The 15,712-nt window shown below is 37.8% G+C and overlaps 1 protein-coding gene across 1 annotated transcript in view; it reads right to left on the bottom strand.

The window, feature by feature from the left end:
- Nucleotides 1-14,880, bottom strand: part of LOC106871139 (zinc finger CCHC domain-containing protein 17) — a 15,885-nt gene extending 1,005 nt beyond the window's left edge. Inside the window, exons 1-7 of the mRNA XM_014917449.3 lie at nucleotides 13,456-14,880; nucleotides 10,690-10,747; nucleotides 8,280-8,380; nucleotides 7,823-7,905; nucleotides 7,031-7,131; nucleotides 5,162-5,289; nucleotides 1,145-1,216 (exon numbers count right to left, since the gene is read on the bottom strand). Of these exons, the coding sequence (XP_014772935.1) occupies nucleotides 1,145-1,216; nucleotides 5,162-5,289; nucleotides 7,031-7,131; nucleotides 7,823-7,905; nucleotides 8,280-8,380; nucleotides 10,690-10,747; nucleotides 13,456-13,566 (654 nt within the window). The 5' untranslated portion in view covers nucleotides 13,567-14,880. The remainder of the gene's footprint in view (nucleotides 1-1,144; nucleotides 1,217-5,161; nucleotides 5,290-7,030; nucleotides 7,132-7,822; nucleotides 7,906-8,279; nucleotides 8,381-10,689; nucleotides 10,748-13,455) is intronic.
- Between the last annotated feature and the right edge of the window lie 832 nt (nucleotides 14,881-15,712).

Genomic DNA, 15,712 nt, shown 5'->3' on the forward strand with positions numbered 1-15,712 from the left:
GGTTCGGCAAAAAGAGACCGATAGAATAAGTACTAGGATTACAAAGAATAAGTCCTGGGGTCGATTTTCTCGACTAAAGGCGGTGCTCCAGCATGGCCTCAAATGACTGAAACAAGTAAAAGAGTATACATACATATATATATGACATGGTGTTTTTTTTTAATGACTCATTCACTGTTCACTTTCTGTGCATTATTCTCCATACTGTTGATGCACTTTTAGCAATTTTTTTTCCCAATGTGTTGTAATGCACCTGAGCACTATATATAAGTTCATTATCATTATTAAGGCGGTGAGCTGGTAGAATCGTTAGCATGCTGCACAAAATGCTTAACTGTATTTTGTCTGCCGCTACATTCTGAGTTCAAAATCCAGGTCGACTTTGCCTTTCATCCTTTTGGGATTGATTAAATAAGTACCAGTTGTGCCCTGAGGTCAATGTAATCAACTTAATCCCACCCCCCTCAAAGCTGCCCTTGTGACAAAATTATTATTATTATTATTATTTTTGTATGCCCATAAACTGAACAATTACCCTCAATAGCCACTAATTAATCATACTTTTTCAAATTTTTTTCATTAAAAACCTGCCTGATTACCTCCTTGGTAATCCTGAAAAAACATTGTGACCATTGATCCAGACGTTTCACCATGAAGAGGGTACAGACAGACAGACTGACATAATGCCCATTATAGTATGTATTATTATGAAGGTGCCCCTGGACTGGCTCTTGTGCGGGTGGCACATAAGATGCACCATTTTGAGCGTGGCCGTTGCCAGTACCGCCTGACTGGCCTTCGTGCGGGTGACACGTAAAAGCACCCACTACACTCTCTGAGTGGTTGGTGTTAGGAAGAGCATCCAGCTGTAGAAACTCTGCCAAATTAGATTGGAGCCTGGTGTTGCCATCCGGTTTCACCAGTCCTCAGTCAAATCGTCCAACCCATGCTAGCATGGAAAGCGGATGTTAAACGATGATGATGACAATGATAATGACAACAATAATGACTGCAACAAAACCAGCCGCAGATTATGGAATAAAGAAAAATATCACTGGTTAAGCATCTTAAGACTACACTATATTACGCCTTACCATGCCATACTTCACTCAGTAGCTAATAATGAATAAAGTTGACTACTTACATCTGAAGAACTCTTGGATTCTTTCTTGTGTTTCTTTTTCTTCTTTTTGTGTGCCTTTTTGGCTTTTTTCTCCTAATGAAAGAAATTGAATTAAGGAAATTACATTCTAATAATCTGTTACACGACAATTTTAAAGAGGAGGGGGTTAGACAATTACATTGGCTCCTCAGTACTTGACTGATACTTTAGTTTACTGCCTCCTGAAAAGACAAAAGCCAAAGTTGGCCTTGGCAGAATCTGAACTTAGAATATAAAGAACCAAGAGATGCTAATAAACATTTTCTCGGGTATACTAATGACTCTACTAGCTCAGTATCTTAATAATAATAATAATAATATATACTCTTTTACTTGTTTCAGTCATTTGACTGTGGCCATGCTGGAGCACCACTTTTAGTTGAACAAATCGACCCCAGGACTTATTCTTTGTAAGCCTAGTACTTATTCTATGGGTCTCTTTTGCCGAATTGCTAATTTACGGGGACATAAACACACCACCATCAGTTGTCAAGCGATGTTGGGGGGACAAACACAGACACACAAACATATACACACACACACACACACACATACATATATACGATGGGCTTCTTTCAGTTTCTGTCTACCAAATCCACTCACAAGGCTTTGGTCGGCCCGAGGCTATAGTTGAAGACACTTAGCCAAGGTGTCACGCAATGGGACTGAACCCGGAACCATGTGGTTCGTAAGCAAGCTACTTACCAAACAGCCACTCCTGCGCCTACTCTATATACATATATGTATATATATATACATGCATATAAAATGATTATTTGCCAACTTAATGTGGCAGTCCTGCTTAGGGTGAATGCTATTGTTGTTTAGTCCCAGGAGACATCATCTCCAGCTGGCTATATGACACATGATCTGTGTCCTTATATTTTCGAACAGGGGAGATTAGAACCCCCACCCAGCACAAAGTTAAACAACAGTAACATTTGCTCTACACACTCACACACACACACATATAAAACTGCCTACAGTTTATAGATGGGTAATTAGTTTTCTTTGTACAAGATCAGATTGGAGCTTGGTGCAGCCTACTGGCTTGCCAGTCCCCAGTCAAATCATCCAACCCATGCCAGCATGGAAAACGGACGTTAAATGATGATGATGATGATGATGATGATGATGATGATGCAGTATTCAGCTAAGTAAACAGCTTATTGGAGTTTCCACGAAATCCATACACACTGATAACGAAAGTACCATGCTAAATGACAAGTTGGTTTTTCCAGACATTTAGGTGTGGTGACACAAAGAGTGAATTACCTCATGGGTCAGAGGAAGGGATGGGCTAACAGAGTGACAGTAACACACTGGACATGATTCAGAAACAAATGACATTAAAATGTACCTGTGCCTATCTTATGGTCTAGACTGCATAGAAAACTTTTGGTAAATCCTTCTTCCTCTCAACTATTGATCACCTATTTTCCCTCTCCAGTCCCTAATTTTTTAAAGTGGTGAAATGGAGGTCCTTATAGCATCAAATAGAATCCTTTGCAGTACTTATCCTGGCTCTGAGTTCAAATCCTGCCGAGGTCAAATTTTACTTTCATCCATTCAAGGGTTGATAAAATAAAGTACCAGTCCAGTACTGAGATTGCTTCTCTCTACTCTCTCTCTCTCTCTCTCTCTCTCGCACACATACATTCTCTTGTAGAAATCAGTTACAGTTAGATCTGGAGAGGAAAGAGGCAATAACAGCTTTAACCTTTTAGAACTTAAACTGACAACATCTGGCTCAAATATTCTATCTATTTTTTTTTATAAGTTCAAACTGGCCAAATGCAGCCACTCAAGCCTACCTACAATGTCATGCTAAAAAGAAACAATTACATCATTAAAATCTCAGATATGAGATAATGCATGATTAATTCAAAACAATGTGAATAAATAAGTGTTAAATTTGACAGAGTAATCTGAATGCTAAAGACAAGCAGAATTTCATGACAACATTCCTACAACTTAACATTCCTACAACTCTCCCAAAGAGAGAGAGAGAGGTGATATATATATATATATATATATATATATATATATGTGTGTGTGTGTGTGTGTGTGTATACATACATATACATGCATACATATACATACATATATATATACATAGATAAATATCTCATAGTGAAAGTCATAGAAACGAAACTAATATATATATATATATATACATAGTGTAAGTATAAGTTTCACTTTTAAAACTGAAAGTATAGAGATGTTTTACTTTTGACACGTAATACGGAAATAGTGTAAGAGATAAGAGATTGCTTTGGGCTTGCATTAAGCTAGAAGTTGAAACTTTTTTTAACCCGTGACACTGCATGGACCCTAAGTAAGGCATGTTTAAAATTTGAATGAGATTGGTTGGGTAGTTCTTGAGTTTTAGTGATGCACACTTACAGACACACACAGACAGATGGACGGACAGACAGACGCACATGCTCAGTTTTATATAGATATAATATATATATATATAAATAAATACTCTCTGAGTGGTTGGCGTTAGGAAGGGCATCCAGCTGTAGAAACTCTGCCAAATCAGATTGGAGCCTGGTGTAGCCATCTGGTTTCACCAGTCCTCAGTCAAATCGTCCAACCCATGCTAGCATGGAAAGCGGATGTTAAACGATGATGATGATGATGATGATGATGATGATATATATATATATATATATATATATATATATATATATATATATAAATATATATTTCATCATCATCATCATCGTTTAACGTCCGCTTTCCATGCTAGCATGGGTTGGACGATTTGACTGAGGACTGGTGAAACCAGATGGCTACACCAGGCTCCAATCTGATTTGGCAGAGTTTCTACAGCTGGATGCCCTTCCTAATGCCAACCACTCAGAGAATATATATAAATATATAAATAGATATATAAATATATATCTATGTATAAATATATATATATATACATATATATATATATATATATGTAAAAATTGATACTTCCTTCTCCAAGCCTAGATTCAAAACCGAATCTAAGAATTCTCGGTCATCCAAACCACCATGATCAACAGGCACGAAAAAAGGTTTTCTTTGTCTTGTCAAAAAGTGATTGATCATCTCATTTTGACCTATGACCTCAGCCATGTCAGGCGAAGTTCAAATGGACAGGAGCTGACCTATTTAGGCACAATCTCTGCTGCAGTATGTCTGTCCTTCTAGCTGCCACGATTATTATAAATACGGTGGTCAGCAGAGGGACAGATTAGAAGAAAGGTCTATAAGATCACAATGTTGCGCACATGTGGTTGTGATGCATGTGCCTGGTGTACCCTTATCAGACGGGTAGTCCTGATGGGTATATAGGGCTTTGTATAATTGTACCCCAGTGTCACTTTGATGGCATGCGCTGCTCTCTCACTCAATAATAATAATAATAATTATGCCCTGATGCAGTACCAGGCAGTGGCTCTCATGGCTTCCGATCTTAATTGATTGGAAGTGTTATCATGTACGTTGTTTTGTCTTGGTTTTAAAAGATGGGCTACAGCAAATATTCTGCTTAATACCACAGATTTGCTTGTCAGTTGTTTGACCATAACGAGTTGAGCATGTCCCTTGGCGGCTGACGATATGTGCATCTCTGATCATGAGCAGAAGTAGTGGGGGAGCATCATAGCCACGTGTTGAGAGGAATTCTTTGGGGTTTGAATAATTCACCTTTGGAAACATGGGTGTCTTGCTCAACATCCTTAAACAAACCTTATTCAGGGACCTTTTGAGCAGGATGGGCTACTCGACCTGAAAAAAAATTCTAACTGGGCCCCACCTGCGAGGTAATGCGCTGTTTATTTTGATGAGGTCACCATGTCGCGCACATATGGTTGTGATGCATGTGCCTGGTGTACCCTTATCAGACGGGTAGTCATGATGGGTATATTGGGCTTTGTATATTTTACCCCAGTGTCACTTTGATGGCATGCACTGCTCTCTCACTCAATAATAATAATAATAATAATAATAATATACCTTCTTTCTAAGTTTCTTTTCTTCATGTGATAGGTGAGATTTTTCTGAAACATGTTTGCCTTCATCTGTCTCTGGAACAAGACTGTAAGATTTGCCATTCACACTGAAACAGTCTTTGGAAAAATGACCTGAAAAAAGAATTTACAAATTAACTACATTAATCTCTTAATAACATGCAGATTTACAAGCCAGTAAGAAGACAAGCAGAACTCCCTGTGTGGTTGCTCGACTTGCTAGAAACAGCAGCCAAATGTCCCTTTAATTACACTATATCATCATCATCATCATCATCGTTTACCATCCGCCTTCCATGCTAGCATGGGTTGGATGATTTGACTGAGGACTGGTGAACCAAATGGCTACACCAGGCTCCAATCTGATTTGGCAGAGTTTCTACAGCTGGATGCCCTTCCTAACGCCAACCACTCCGAGAGTGTAGTGAGTGCTTTTACGTGCCACCGGCACGAGGGCCAGTTAGGCGGTACTGGCAACAGCCACGCTCAAAATAGTGTTTTTTACGTGCCACCTGCACAGGAGCCAGTACAGCGGCACTGGCAACGACCTCGCTCAAATGCTTTTTCCCGTGCCACCAGCACAAGTGCCTGTAAGGCAAAACTGGTAACAATCACGCTCAAATGGTGCTATTTACGTGCCACTGGCACGGAAGCCACACAGCTGCTCTGGCAATGATCACGCTCGGATGGTGCTCTTAGCGCTCCACTAGCACAATTAAAAGACCAATTAAACATTATAGTTGTAGATATACAAAAAATTACGCTAGGAATAGCTGAAATATATTTAACCTTAGGTCTGCTTGATCAGGCCTGTCCTAGCACTCTATTTTTTAACCTTTTACTCATTTCAGTTGAAGGGTTTAGTCAAACAAATCAATCCCAGAACTTATTTTAGTCTGGTACTTATTGGTTACAGAAACACTGAGATGCCAATATCCAGCAACTGATCATGTCTAGCCAATCCACTCAGCTGGCAATAATAAGTAATCCTGAGATAGATTGTCACCCCATTTAAGGAGAGAATATGTATGCCACAAACTCTGGGAAACTAGCCTTATGAGCTTATGGCTCAGAAAGGGCCTTTGATCTTTTTTTTTTTCAAATGAGTAATTGTGGACCTGAGCACGTTATACAATAAGCTCATTAGTATTATAAACAAAGTAGCTGCACATGACTGTATGGTAAGAAGTTTGCTTCCCAACCACACGGTTCCAGGTTCAATCTCACTGCATGATATCTTGGACAAGTGTCTTCTACTATAACCTTGGGCTGACCACAGCCTTGTGAGTGAATTTGGTAGATAGAAACTGGAAGAAGCCCATCGTATGTGTGTGTGTGTGTGTTCATGTTTGACCCCCACTACTGCTTGACAACTGCTGTTGGTGTGTAGATTTAGTGAACAGAAACTAAAAGAAGCCCACTGTATATATATGTGTGTGTGTGTCTTTGTACTTACTCCCCCCACCACTTGACAACCAGTGATGGTGTGTTAACATCTCCGTAACTTAGTGGTTTGGCAAAAGATAATAATAAAATAAGTACCAGGCTTAAAAAAAAAAGCTTGAGGATTGATTCAGTCAACTAAAAATTCTTCAGGGCGGTGACCCAGCATGGCCGTAGTCTAATGACTGAAATTAATAAAAGATAAGGATGAAAAAGTAATTTTAAGAGCCTTGTTTGTCATTCCTCTTTATTTGTCACCATTAACACCATTAAAAGAGGTATACACACCACATTATATCATTTCCCTTTCCTGTAAAACTGTGACTTTATACAGTTTATACTCATGAAAGAAACCTACCTGAGAGAAATATAGTTAAAAAGAACATGATACTATTGTGTAATTATAACTTACCATATGCACCACATTTTTTACATGTTGTATCATAGACTGCACCAAGTTCGATTTTCTGAATCTCTCGCTTGAAACCCTTCTTTTGTTTCCGCTGATCGATACTGGAAATAAAAAATATACACAGAAATATAGATATTACTCTTTTACTTGTTTCAGTCATTTGCCTTTCAGTTAGAGGCTGCACCAGATTCCATAGTCTGTTTTGCCTTGGTTTCCAAAGCTGGATGCCCTTCCTAACACCAACCACTTCACAGATGTACTGGGTGCTTTTTACATGGCACCAGCACCAGTGCTTTTTATGTGGCACCTTGGTTTTAGGATCTCAATTCTGGTGTGGTGGGTGGGTCATGTAATATTTAAAGCAACTTTGCATATAGGACCAGGGGTGATTTTCTGACAATTAGGAAAAGGAAATCAATGTTTTTTCTCTGTTGTCAAATACAGAAATCACTGATCATGTAATGTGTTTTATGACAAAAACAACACTGAAGTATTTTTGAAAATAAAAACAAATGCATGAGGCGATGAGCCGGCAGAAATGTTAGCATGCTAGGCGAAATACTTAGCGGTATTTCGTCTGCCGTTACGTTCTGAGTTCAAATTCCGCCGAGGTCAACTTTGCCTTTCACCCTTTCGGGGTCGATAAATTAAGTACCAGTTACGCACTGGGGGTCGATGTAATCGACTTAATCCCTTCGTCTGCCCTTGTTTGTCTCCTCTGTATGTAGCCCCTTGTGAGCAATAAAGAAATAAAAAACAAATGAATGATTTACATTTAAGAAATCTTCTTACCTCACTTGTATATTGTTTGGATCCATATCTTTTCCACTGGTTTGATCCACACATTTCATTGAAAGACTAATTTTACCTTCATCCTACAAAATATCCAATAACAAACTATCAAAATAAAATAACAAACTACTGAGAGATTATTTTATATATTTAATATATAAGCTTCAAGGTAAGTTTAGCGTTTCTTTATAAGCTTATCCATTTTCAGATTCGGCTTCTTTTTTTTTTCTTTGTCATAATCTCTTAGTTCACTGGAATAATCTTGTTACATTCTCCAAGAAGATACATAACTTTCAAATTTTCTCTACATTATATAAGGGTGTGCAGGAGAGATGACTATATAAAGACATAAGTCAGTTTTATAATAGGGATAAAATAATATACCATATAGACTAGAAATTAGCATAAGGACTCTCCCAAGATACAACAGAGAATAAATTGTTTTTTTTTTACGTACTGTGATTGCAATGACTTTACAGTATACTCTCTCTCGAACACTAAGCACTTCAGAAGGATCATCCACATGAGAGTTGGACATTTGGGATTTATGGACCAAACCTGTAATAATAAACAGAGAAATGTATCAAATATCTGAGTTTTGTTTAGTAATTACCATGCTGAAAAATTTTCAGGCTTTAACATTGTAAGTAACATTTTTTGTAGCCTCAATGTATCTTTGCTTGAAGGACATGTATGGTGAAAGAGTGTGAGGAAGTTTTAAATCATCACCATCACCATCATCATACAATTTAATGTTCATTTTTCCATGGCTGCGTGAGTCAGACAGAATTCATTGAGGCTGATTTTCTATGGCTGGATGTCCTTCCAATTACCGACATTCACTTGTTTCCATGCAAGGTAATATTTTCCCCATGGCCTGACATGTTTTCATGGAAGATTGGAAATGCTTAGATGATGGTAACACTCATTTATAACTATCATGTGATGCCAAGACAAAGACACACAAACACATACAAATATTCATACATAAGTATATCTAATGTACAATATATGGATTTAACTAACCCTGTAGTACTTATAAAGAAAAGCTCCTTTAATGGGTTAGGCTACAAAACACATAGTAAACCAAAACAAAATAATGGGGTGTAATGCAGTTGAAACCCAATAAATCTAATTGATAATGATTATATCATTAGGAGAGTATAAAATGTGTGTGTGTGATGGTGTATTGAATTGATCCCAATATATGAGTGATGTAAAAAAAAAGGATGATTTTTAGGATTCTATCAAATTCTAGGATTTTTAGGATTCTGGACAAAATGAAGTCTGGCTGGCCAGCTCCAGTCAAACCATCCAACCCATGCCAGCATAGAGAATTGGTGTTAAGTGACAATGATGATGAGAAAAAGACACAGCACTTTTCTTAAACAACAGAGAGTTGCTGGATTATAAAAAAATTGTAAGTCTTAGTATGTTAATTTAACTATGTACTTCTTAGACATTTAAGTCTGAAGAAACCTTCTACTTTATTTCAAATTTAGTTGGTATTTTTAAATGATTTTTATCTAAGTCTACACTGCATCTGTGGGATAAATCACCTCCAAGACCATCCCTTTACAATCCACTCAATATACATACACATTAAATGTGAAAGCATCCCAGTTGCTTCAAACTAACGAGGTCATTTTTAATGTTGAAACTCGAAGTAGATATGGCTATAAATAATAGCGTGTAGAATATTATGCCTCGTGGCAGGCCTTGCATCAGATGACTGCATGTGATTGGGGAAGATCGCCAGAGGCTTGACATCACCTTGGAGGATGCAGAGGGGCTGGCATGGGACCACCAGTGGTGGAGAGCACTGGACGCCCTGGTCGGCTCTACACATGATGTCTCTGGGGCCACTAACCTGGGGTGACCCCAGTCCCATCAAGCAAGAGCTTGAAGCAGCAGCAGAAGCAAAATATTGAGTGAAAAAAAAACTTGGATGGAAAAAATCAAATGCTGTCTGTGGGATTTGAACCCACATCTTCTGTAAACACGACAGACGTTCTACAGTTATGCATTCAAGAGTAGCATTAACTGCACCTATTCCCATGGGTTTGGAAGGAATGCAAAGGCTATGCTCGCACACTCTTCCTCCAGGCCAAGAAAAAAAAGACATCAAAAGTAAATCGTCTGCATCAGTGAAATATCGAATGTGTAAACAGAAAGAACAAGGATGGACGAAGGGAGTTAACTTTTTATTGTAATTGTAGCTTAAATTTAGTCCACAGCAGTTGTCTCCCTTATTGAAGAGGAAGTAATGAAAACCAAATAAAAAAATTGATCAAATTCTTTTTAGATTGCTTGTTAACGTTTCTCTATTTTATTTTATAATTTAGTCAGAGAAGGAGTGGTACACATGATCTAGGGTCTCCCAGAAAGATGAAGCTGGTATAGCTTATGCTCAGGTGAAATATCTACAAGGAAAACATGAATGAAAAAGGAAACAGTTCGTGCATTTGTTTAAGGACCTGGGAGTGATATTAAACAGATTAGCATGTTAGGTCTACCATAGATGTAAGACAGACAAACTTCTTTAACCACAAAGTCACGCTCGCTTATGCTGGAGGAACTTATCGTTATTAAAACACAAACTAAAACTTAAAACACGGCCTTAAGAAATGCTTAAGAAAAAGGGGGAAAAATGAATTTATGAATAACAGTCTGTCAAGGCCTAATAGGAAGCGGTCTGGCTTCCTAGGGCTAAACAGCAGTAGTATATTCCCTTATTGGGACTGTCACCTTAAGTTGGCAGTATACAACTACTTTATCGCATCACTACTGCTTAAGTCTCTCTGAGAGATTTAGAAATTCATTATTTCTAAAGTCTGTAACAAATTTGCGTTAAAAATTTTTATTACCTTGCTTTCTGTATCCAGGTAACTGGATGAATACTCCATAATTTGTAACACTGGCAACCTGTGAAGACAGAAATTGTTAAATAATAATCCTTTCTATTATAGGCACAAGGCCTGAAATTTTGGAGGAGTGGAGGAGAGTTAGTTGATTACATTGACTCCAGTACTTGACCAGTACTTATTTCATTGACCCTGAAAAGATGGAAGGCAAAATTGACCTCAGTGGAATTTGACAGATGGAATGTTGCTAAGCATTTTGTCCAGCTTGCTAATGATTCTATGAGCTTAGGGAGGGAGGGAGTCAATTACATCAACTCCTGTGCTCAACTGGTAAACATTTTATTGACTCAAAAAAAGTGACTGGTAATGCATTATATTATCATACCTTAAAAGCCAAATGAGGGACCCCCTGCGTAGGCACTTGGTTTGCTAAAAATAGCAACCAAATTTCCTCAGATCACACCCAACTGTCTTAAAAAAAGGGGATACATTTGATAATTTAATTCATGGTACACAATGCCTGAAAAAAAAAATGTACTGGCAAGACGATCCTGATAGGAATACCTTTGATTAGAGTTCTGTTTGATCAGCACTGTCCTGGAAGTAAACAATGGTGACTTAGAAGGATCATTGTAGTCCTACATTGAGAAAAATTACAAATCCTAAAATTCTAGGAGTATCGTTGTTGTATGCTACCTAGGCCTGATAACTTAACAGGTAATTTTACTAATCTGTGTTTTGTGTTGTTTCTTAGAGAGATATTGAATATTTTGTGTAAGTGTGGATAGTAAAGAATGGAGCCGAAAACTTAACTGATGTTGACGGTACTTTGAATAGTGGATATATGTTTTTCTTTTTTTGTTGTTAAAGCCGTCTTATACCCTATGTGCTAAGTCCCTGAGTAGTGCAGTATTTCGGTAGTACAGCTAGTGGGGACACTTTTGGGTCTGCTGCATAAGCCTACATAGAAAAAGGGGTTTGCAAATTCAAGGGTTGCCCTGGGCCGCACACACAGCCACAGCAGTATTTTAATGTACTGGTTTTTGGTGAACAGAATGTGCAGATTAATAACATCAAGGATGAGTTTTCTAAAACAATTTAAGACGTTCGAAAAATCCTATACAAAATTGTTTGATCTGCTGGACTTTGCCGTCAAATCTACTTCAGTTTTCACCCTAATGTCTTAAAACCGTACATAAGGAAATATGGATAAAATAAGCCTTAATATACTAGAAAACAAGAGATGATTACCACGGCTGGAATGACGATCAAATGGTGAAAATTCGACGCGCATTAACGATAAAATAAGTGTTTGTTCTTGTTTTTGTCTAACCCCAGGTCAACCCCGACCGATTATACCTGTGAGCAAAGACATTCCAGTGGTGACTAACAAATCTTTTTTTTCTCCCACGTACAGGATCCCAGGACCAGGGCCATTTTGGTAGTATTATAGGCTCTGAATAAATCAACGCATTGGACCCTGTAGTATTTATTTACAAACAACAAGCCACAGTATACATTGATCAGAATTGAGCTGCTGGACTTGTAAGGGCCCCTGGCAACTGTCCAGTGTACCCAGGCCTTAAGACAGTACTGCCATAGTATTCAATGCGTTCTTTTTAAAATGTGATTTGAGATTGATTTAATAGTTATTTCTAGTAGGTGGAACGACCAAATAGGGGCTTCTGTGTTGGTTGGAAATAGGTACTAGTCATATAGCTGCGTAGACTTAATCGATTTTACGTTTAGAAATAAAGATTCCTGGTTCAAAATCAAGCTTCCCCCCCCCCCCAAATATATATATATTCTGGCATGAGATTATCTAATGATCGTGTACCAAATTAAATCAAAACACGGTATAAATGTAAATACACACTTAGAAGATGAGGCTAATACAGCAGGAAAATTATCGTCGTAACAGCAATAACAGACATTTAATATTGTCATCTAACATGTATCCATATAAGGAGGGAATGGCACTTGGCCACAATTTTGGGGAAGGTGGAGGGTGGAATAGATTACGTTGATTACATAGACCTAATTGATCATTGGTACGTATTGTATCGATCCTGGAATAATAAAAGGCTAAAATGACATTGGTGGTATTTGAACTCAAAGCATAAAGAGCTTTTTTAAAAAAGTATTCGTAATAATTACAGTATGCATTGCTCGTATTTATAAATAGGTACGGCATGTTCGTTAAATGTCATTATATATAATATATTATGTATACAAATGTCATCAGTGTATGTATAGGTGAATGCAGTTAGTGATAAGCTGTATTAAAACCCAAAATGTTGCTAGACAAAAATCAAAACATCTAGAACGGCTAAATAAATCGTGTTACGCAGAGAAATGAATTTATCGTCATCCCTTCAACAGAATTTAGATAACTTTGTTTTTTTAGCATAAAGAAACGTGATTAAATAACGCATTAACTCAGATAGGTTGCAAACGTAATCAAAATTCTATACCAGAGAACAAAGATGGGGTGACAATAATTTTTAATAAGGATCTTATGTTTAATAAGAGAGGCAGGAATAATATTGTGCGGAGATATGACACTAACGACATAAGTGAAGTTAGGTGGCAACAATTGAGAATCGAAACCGAGTCGCAGCCTAGGTTGACCTATAAACTTCAACAGTCATTTTGTTGTTATGTCTAGTGTGCACGCCAATAAAGAGTACTTTATAAATACAGGAAGCCCCCGCTTTGACATATATTCGATTACATGTAATTAGAAAAAGATAAATAACTGTTTTATACTTCTCCGCGGAATATTGTATTTATTTTCGGTGGCTCTTCATCGTCTCTTCTGTAACGTTTTGATGATGAAGCTTCAGCAGAATCACGGTCGAAACTTCTGCGTTTCGACATGACTTTCAGGTTGTAAATGGATAAACAAACCAACGTGACAAATCAACGAATTCTTACCAGAAGCAGGTTAAAACTTGTTTTAAACTAAGAAGAACGAATTAAGGGGCATTAACTCTTTATTGACTAAGTGTAAAATCTCAATTTAAGGAAAATGATGACCTTCGTCTGCAATAACGGTAATATCGGGTGTTAGTAATGTCGGTTACTAAAATAATAAAATAAATGCGCCCTTTTAAAGCCTAGCCAGGCTCATGGGCCCGGTTTCCATGGCGTATGTGTTCCCCAGCTGGACGGGACGCCAGTCCACTATGAGGAGAAAAAAAAAAAAACTGGGCGAACTTTCGAATTAAATGCGAATTACAAGTATTTCAGAATGTGAAATACAATAAAATTATGATAAATAATGAAACAGAACAAACACAAAATCATTTTAGTGGTGGCTGTTGTTCTGTCGGCACGAAGCTAGGGGAAAACATTTGAAAAACATAAATTTAAAACAAAAAATCTGAACGTATCCCCCACCCAAAAAAAAACAACAATTTGAAATGTGGGATAACATAAGATGCACTAAAGAGATCTAGTACAGAAAGATATGACAAGGTGACGCCATAGTAGGACGGTGAGAGCGGGGTTGATCTGCTAAGAGAAGTAAAGTTGAGCTAGGAGGAAAGAATGAATAGGTAGAAGGGGAAGGTTATACTTGGGAGAGGTATGTTGCGGTTTATCGATGGGGGAACATCAAGGACTAAGTGTGAAAGATGGTAGAGTAGAGCGATGGAGAGAAAACCGGGGAGAACTGAGAAAATTGGGAAATTGAAGAATGAAGAAAGAAAAACGAGAACAAAAAATTTAATATAAAATTTTTTATATGAACAGTGAACAGTGAGGAGGTCTTTAGAAATTTTCATTTGAGAAAATCGAGAAAGTTTTTTTGTTTGTTTGTTTTCGAATTTTCAAAGTTCAAAGGTTTCAGAAGCTTCAAAAGTTTAGAAAAAGTTTAAAAGGTCTAGCGGTAGAGAGAGAGAGAGAGAGAGTGAGAGGGAGAGAGAGAGTGAGGGAGAGAGAGAGAGAGAGAGAGAGAGAGAGAGAGAGATCAGAAGTACAAACTATCAGAAGTTAAGAGGCTTAGCGGTTTTTGAGAGGTAGATTAAATAAGTAGATGGATGGGTAGGTAGGTAGGTAGGTAAGTAGGTAGGTAGATTGACAGAGAGAGAGAGAGAGAGAGAGAGAGAACCTACTGTTGGCGTGTGACCTGTGTGTAGCCTCTCACCATCCTACTACGACGTCACCCTGTCACATCTCTCTGTACTAGACTACGAATGTTGCCTGAGATACACCAGAATCGTTAGCATGACGGGCGAAATGCTTTGCGGTATTTCGTCTGTCTTTACGTTCTGAGTTCAAATTCCGCCGAGGTCGACAAATTAAGTATCGGTGAAACACTGAAGTCGATGTAATCGACTTAACCCCTCCTCCAAAATTTCAGGCCTTGTACTTATAGTAGAAAGGAATATTTTGCAATAAAGAGAGTAAATTTCTCCGAAGGCGTATGTTTTAAGCACCTTCCTACCCACACTTTTTCTACAGTAGAAGCAGGTGTGTTGACCAAAGTTACTAACACCTTAAACTTACCAGTAGAAAATTTGGACATCTTGGTATTAATGCACTGCCGGAATGAAATTTAGGAAAAACATGATATACATGATGAACCATAGTTTCTGGGAATGTTAAAAATGATTTCTAATTTAGACAAATGCGGTGGTGACTCTTGAATAAAATTAGTTGGGTTGCTGCTTCAGAAAATTTTCAGCTGTTGTTTTAATATTGTGTAAAAGGAAACAAACATATAAAAAGAATATTTATACATAAGCTTGATCGGTTCGCGTTTTAGCCACCGCCGAGTAGTGTGTTTAATTTGTTCACTGAACACCGCCGCGAATTCCCCCTTGTTTTTCAGAAATCCCACCTAAATCACAAAATAGCGGTTGTCAAGAGATGTTGGGGGTACAAACACAGACACACAAACATATACACACACATACATATCTATACATATATACGACGGGCTTCTTTCAGTTTCCGTCTACCAAATCCACTCACAAGGCTTTGGTCAACCCGAGGCTATAGTAGAAGACACTTAGCCAAG

This window comes from Octopus bimaculoides, chromosome 7 (assembly GCF_046866305.1).
Source record: "Octopus bimaculoides isolate indiv1 chromosome 7, ASM4686630v1, whole genome shotgun sequence".
Lineage (NCBI taxonomy): Eukaryota > Metazoa > Mollusca > Cephalopoda > Octopoda > Octopodidae > Octopus > Octopus bimaculoides.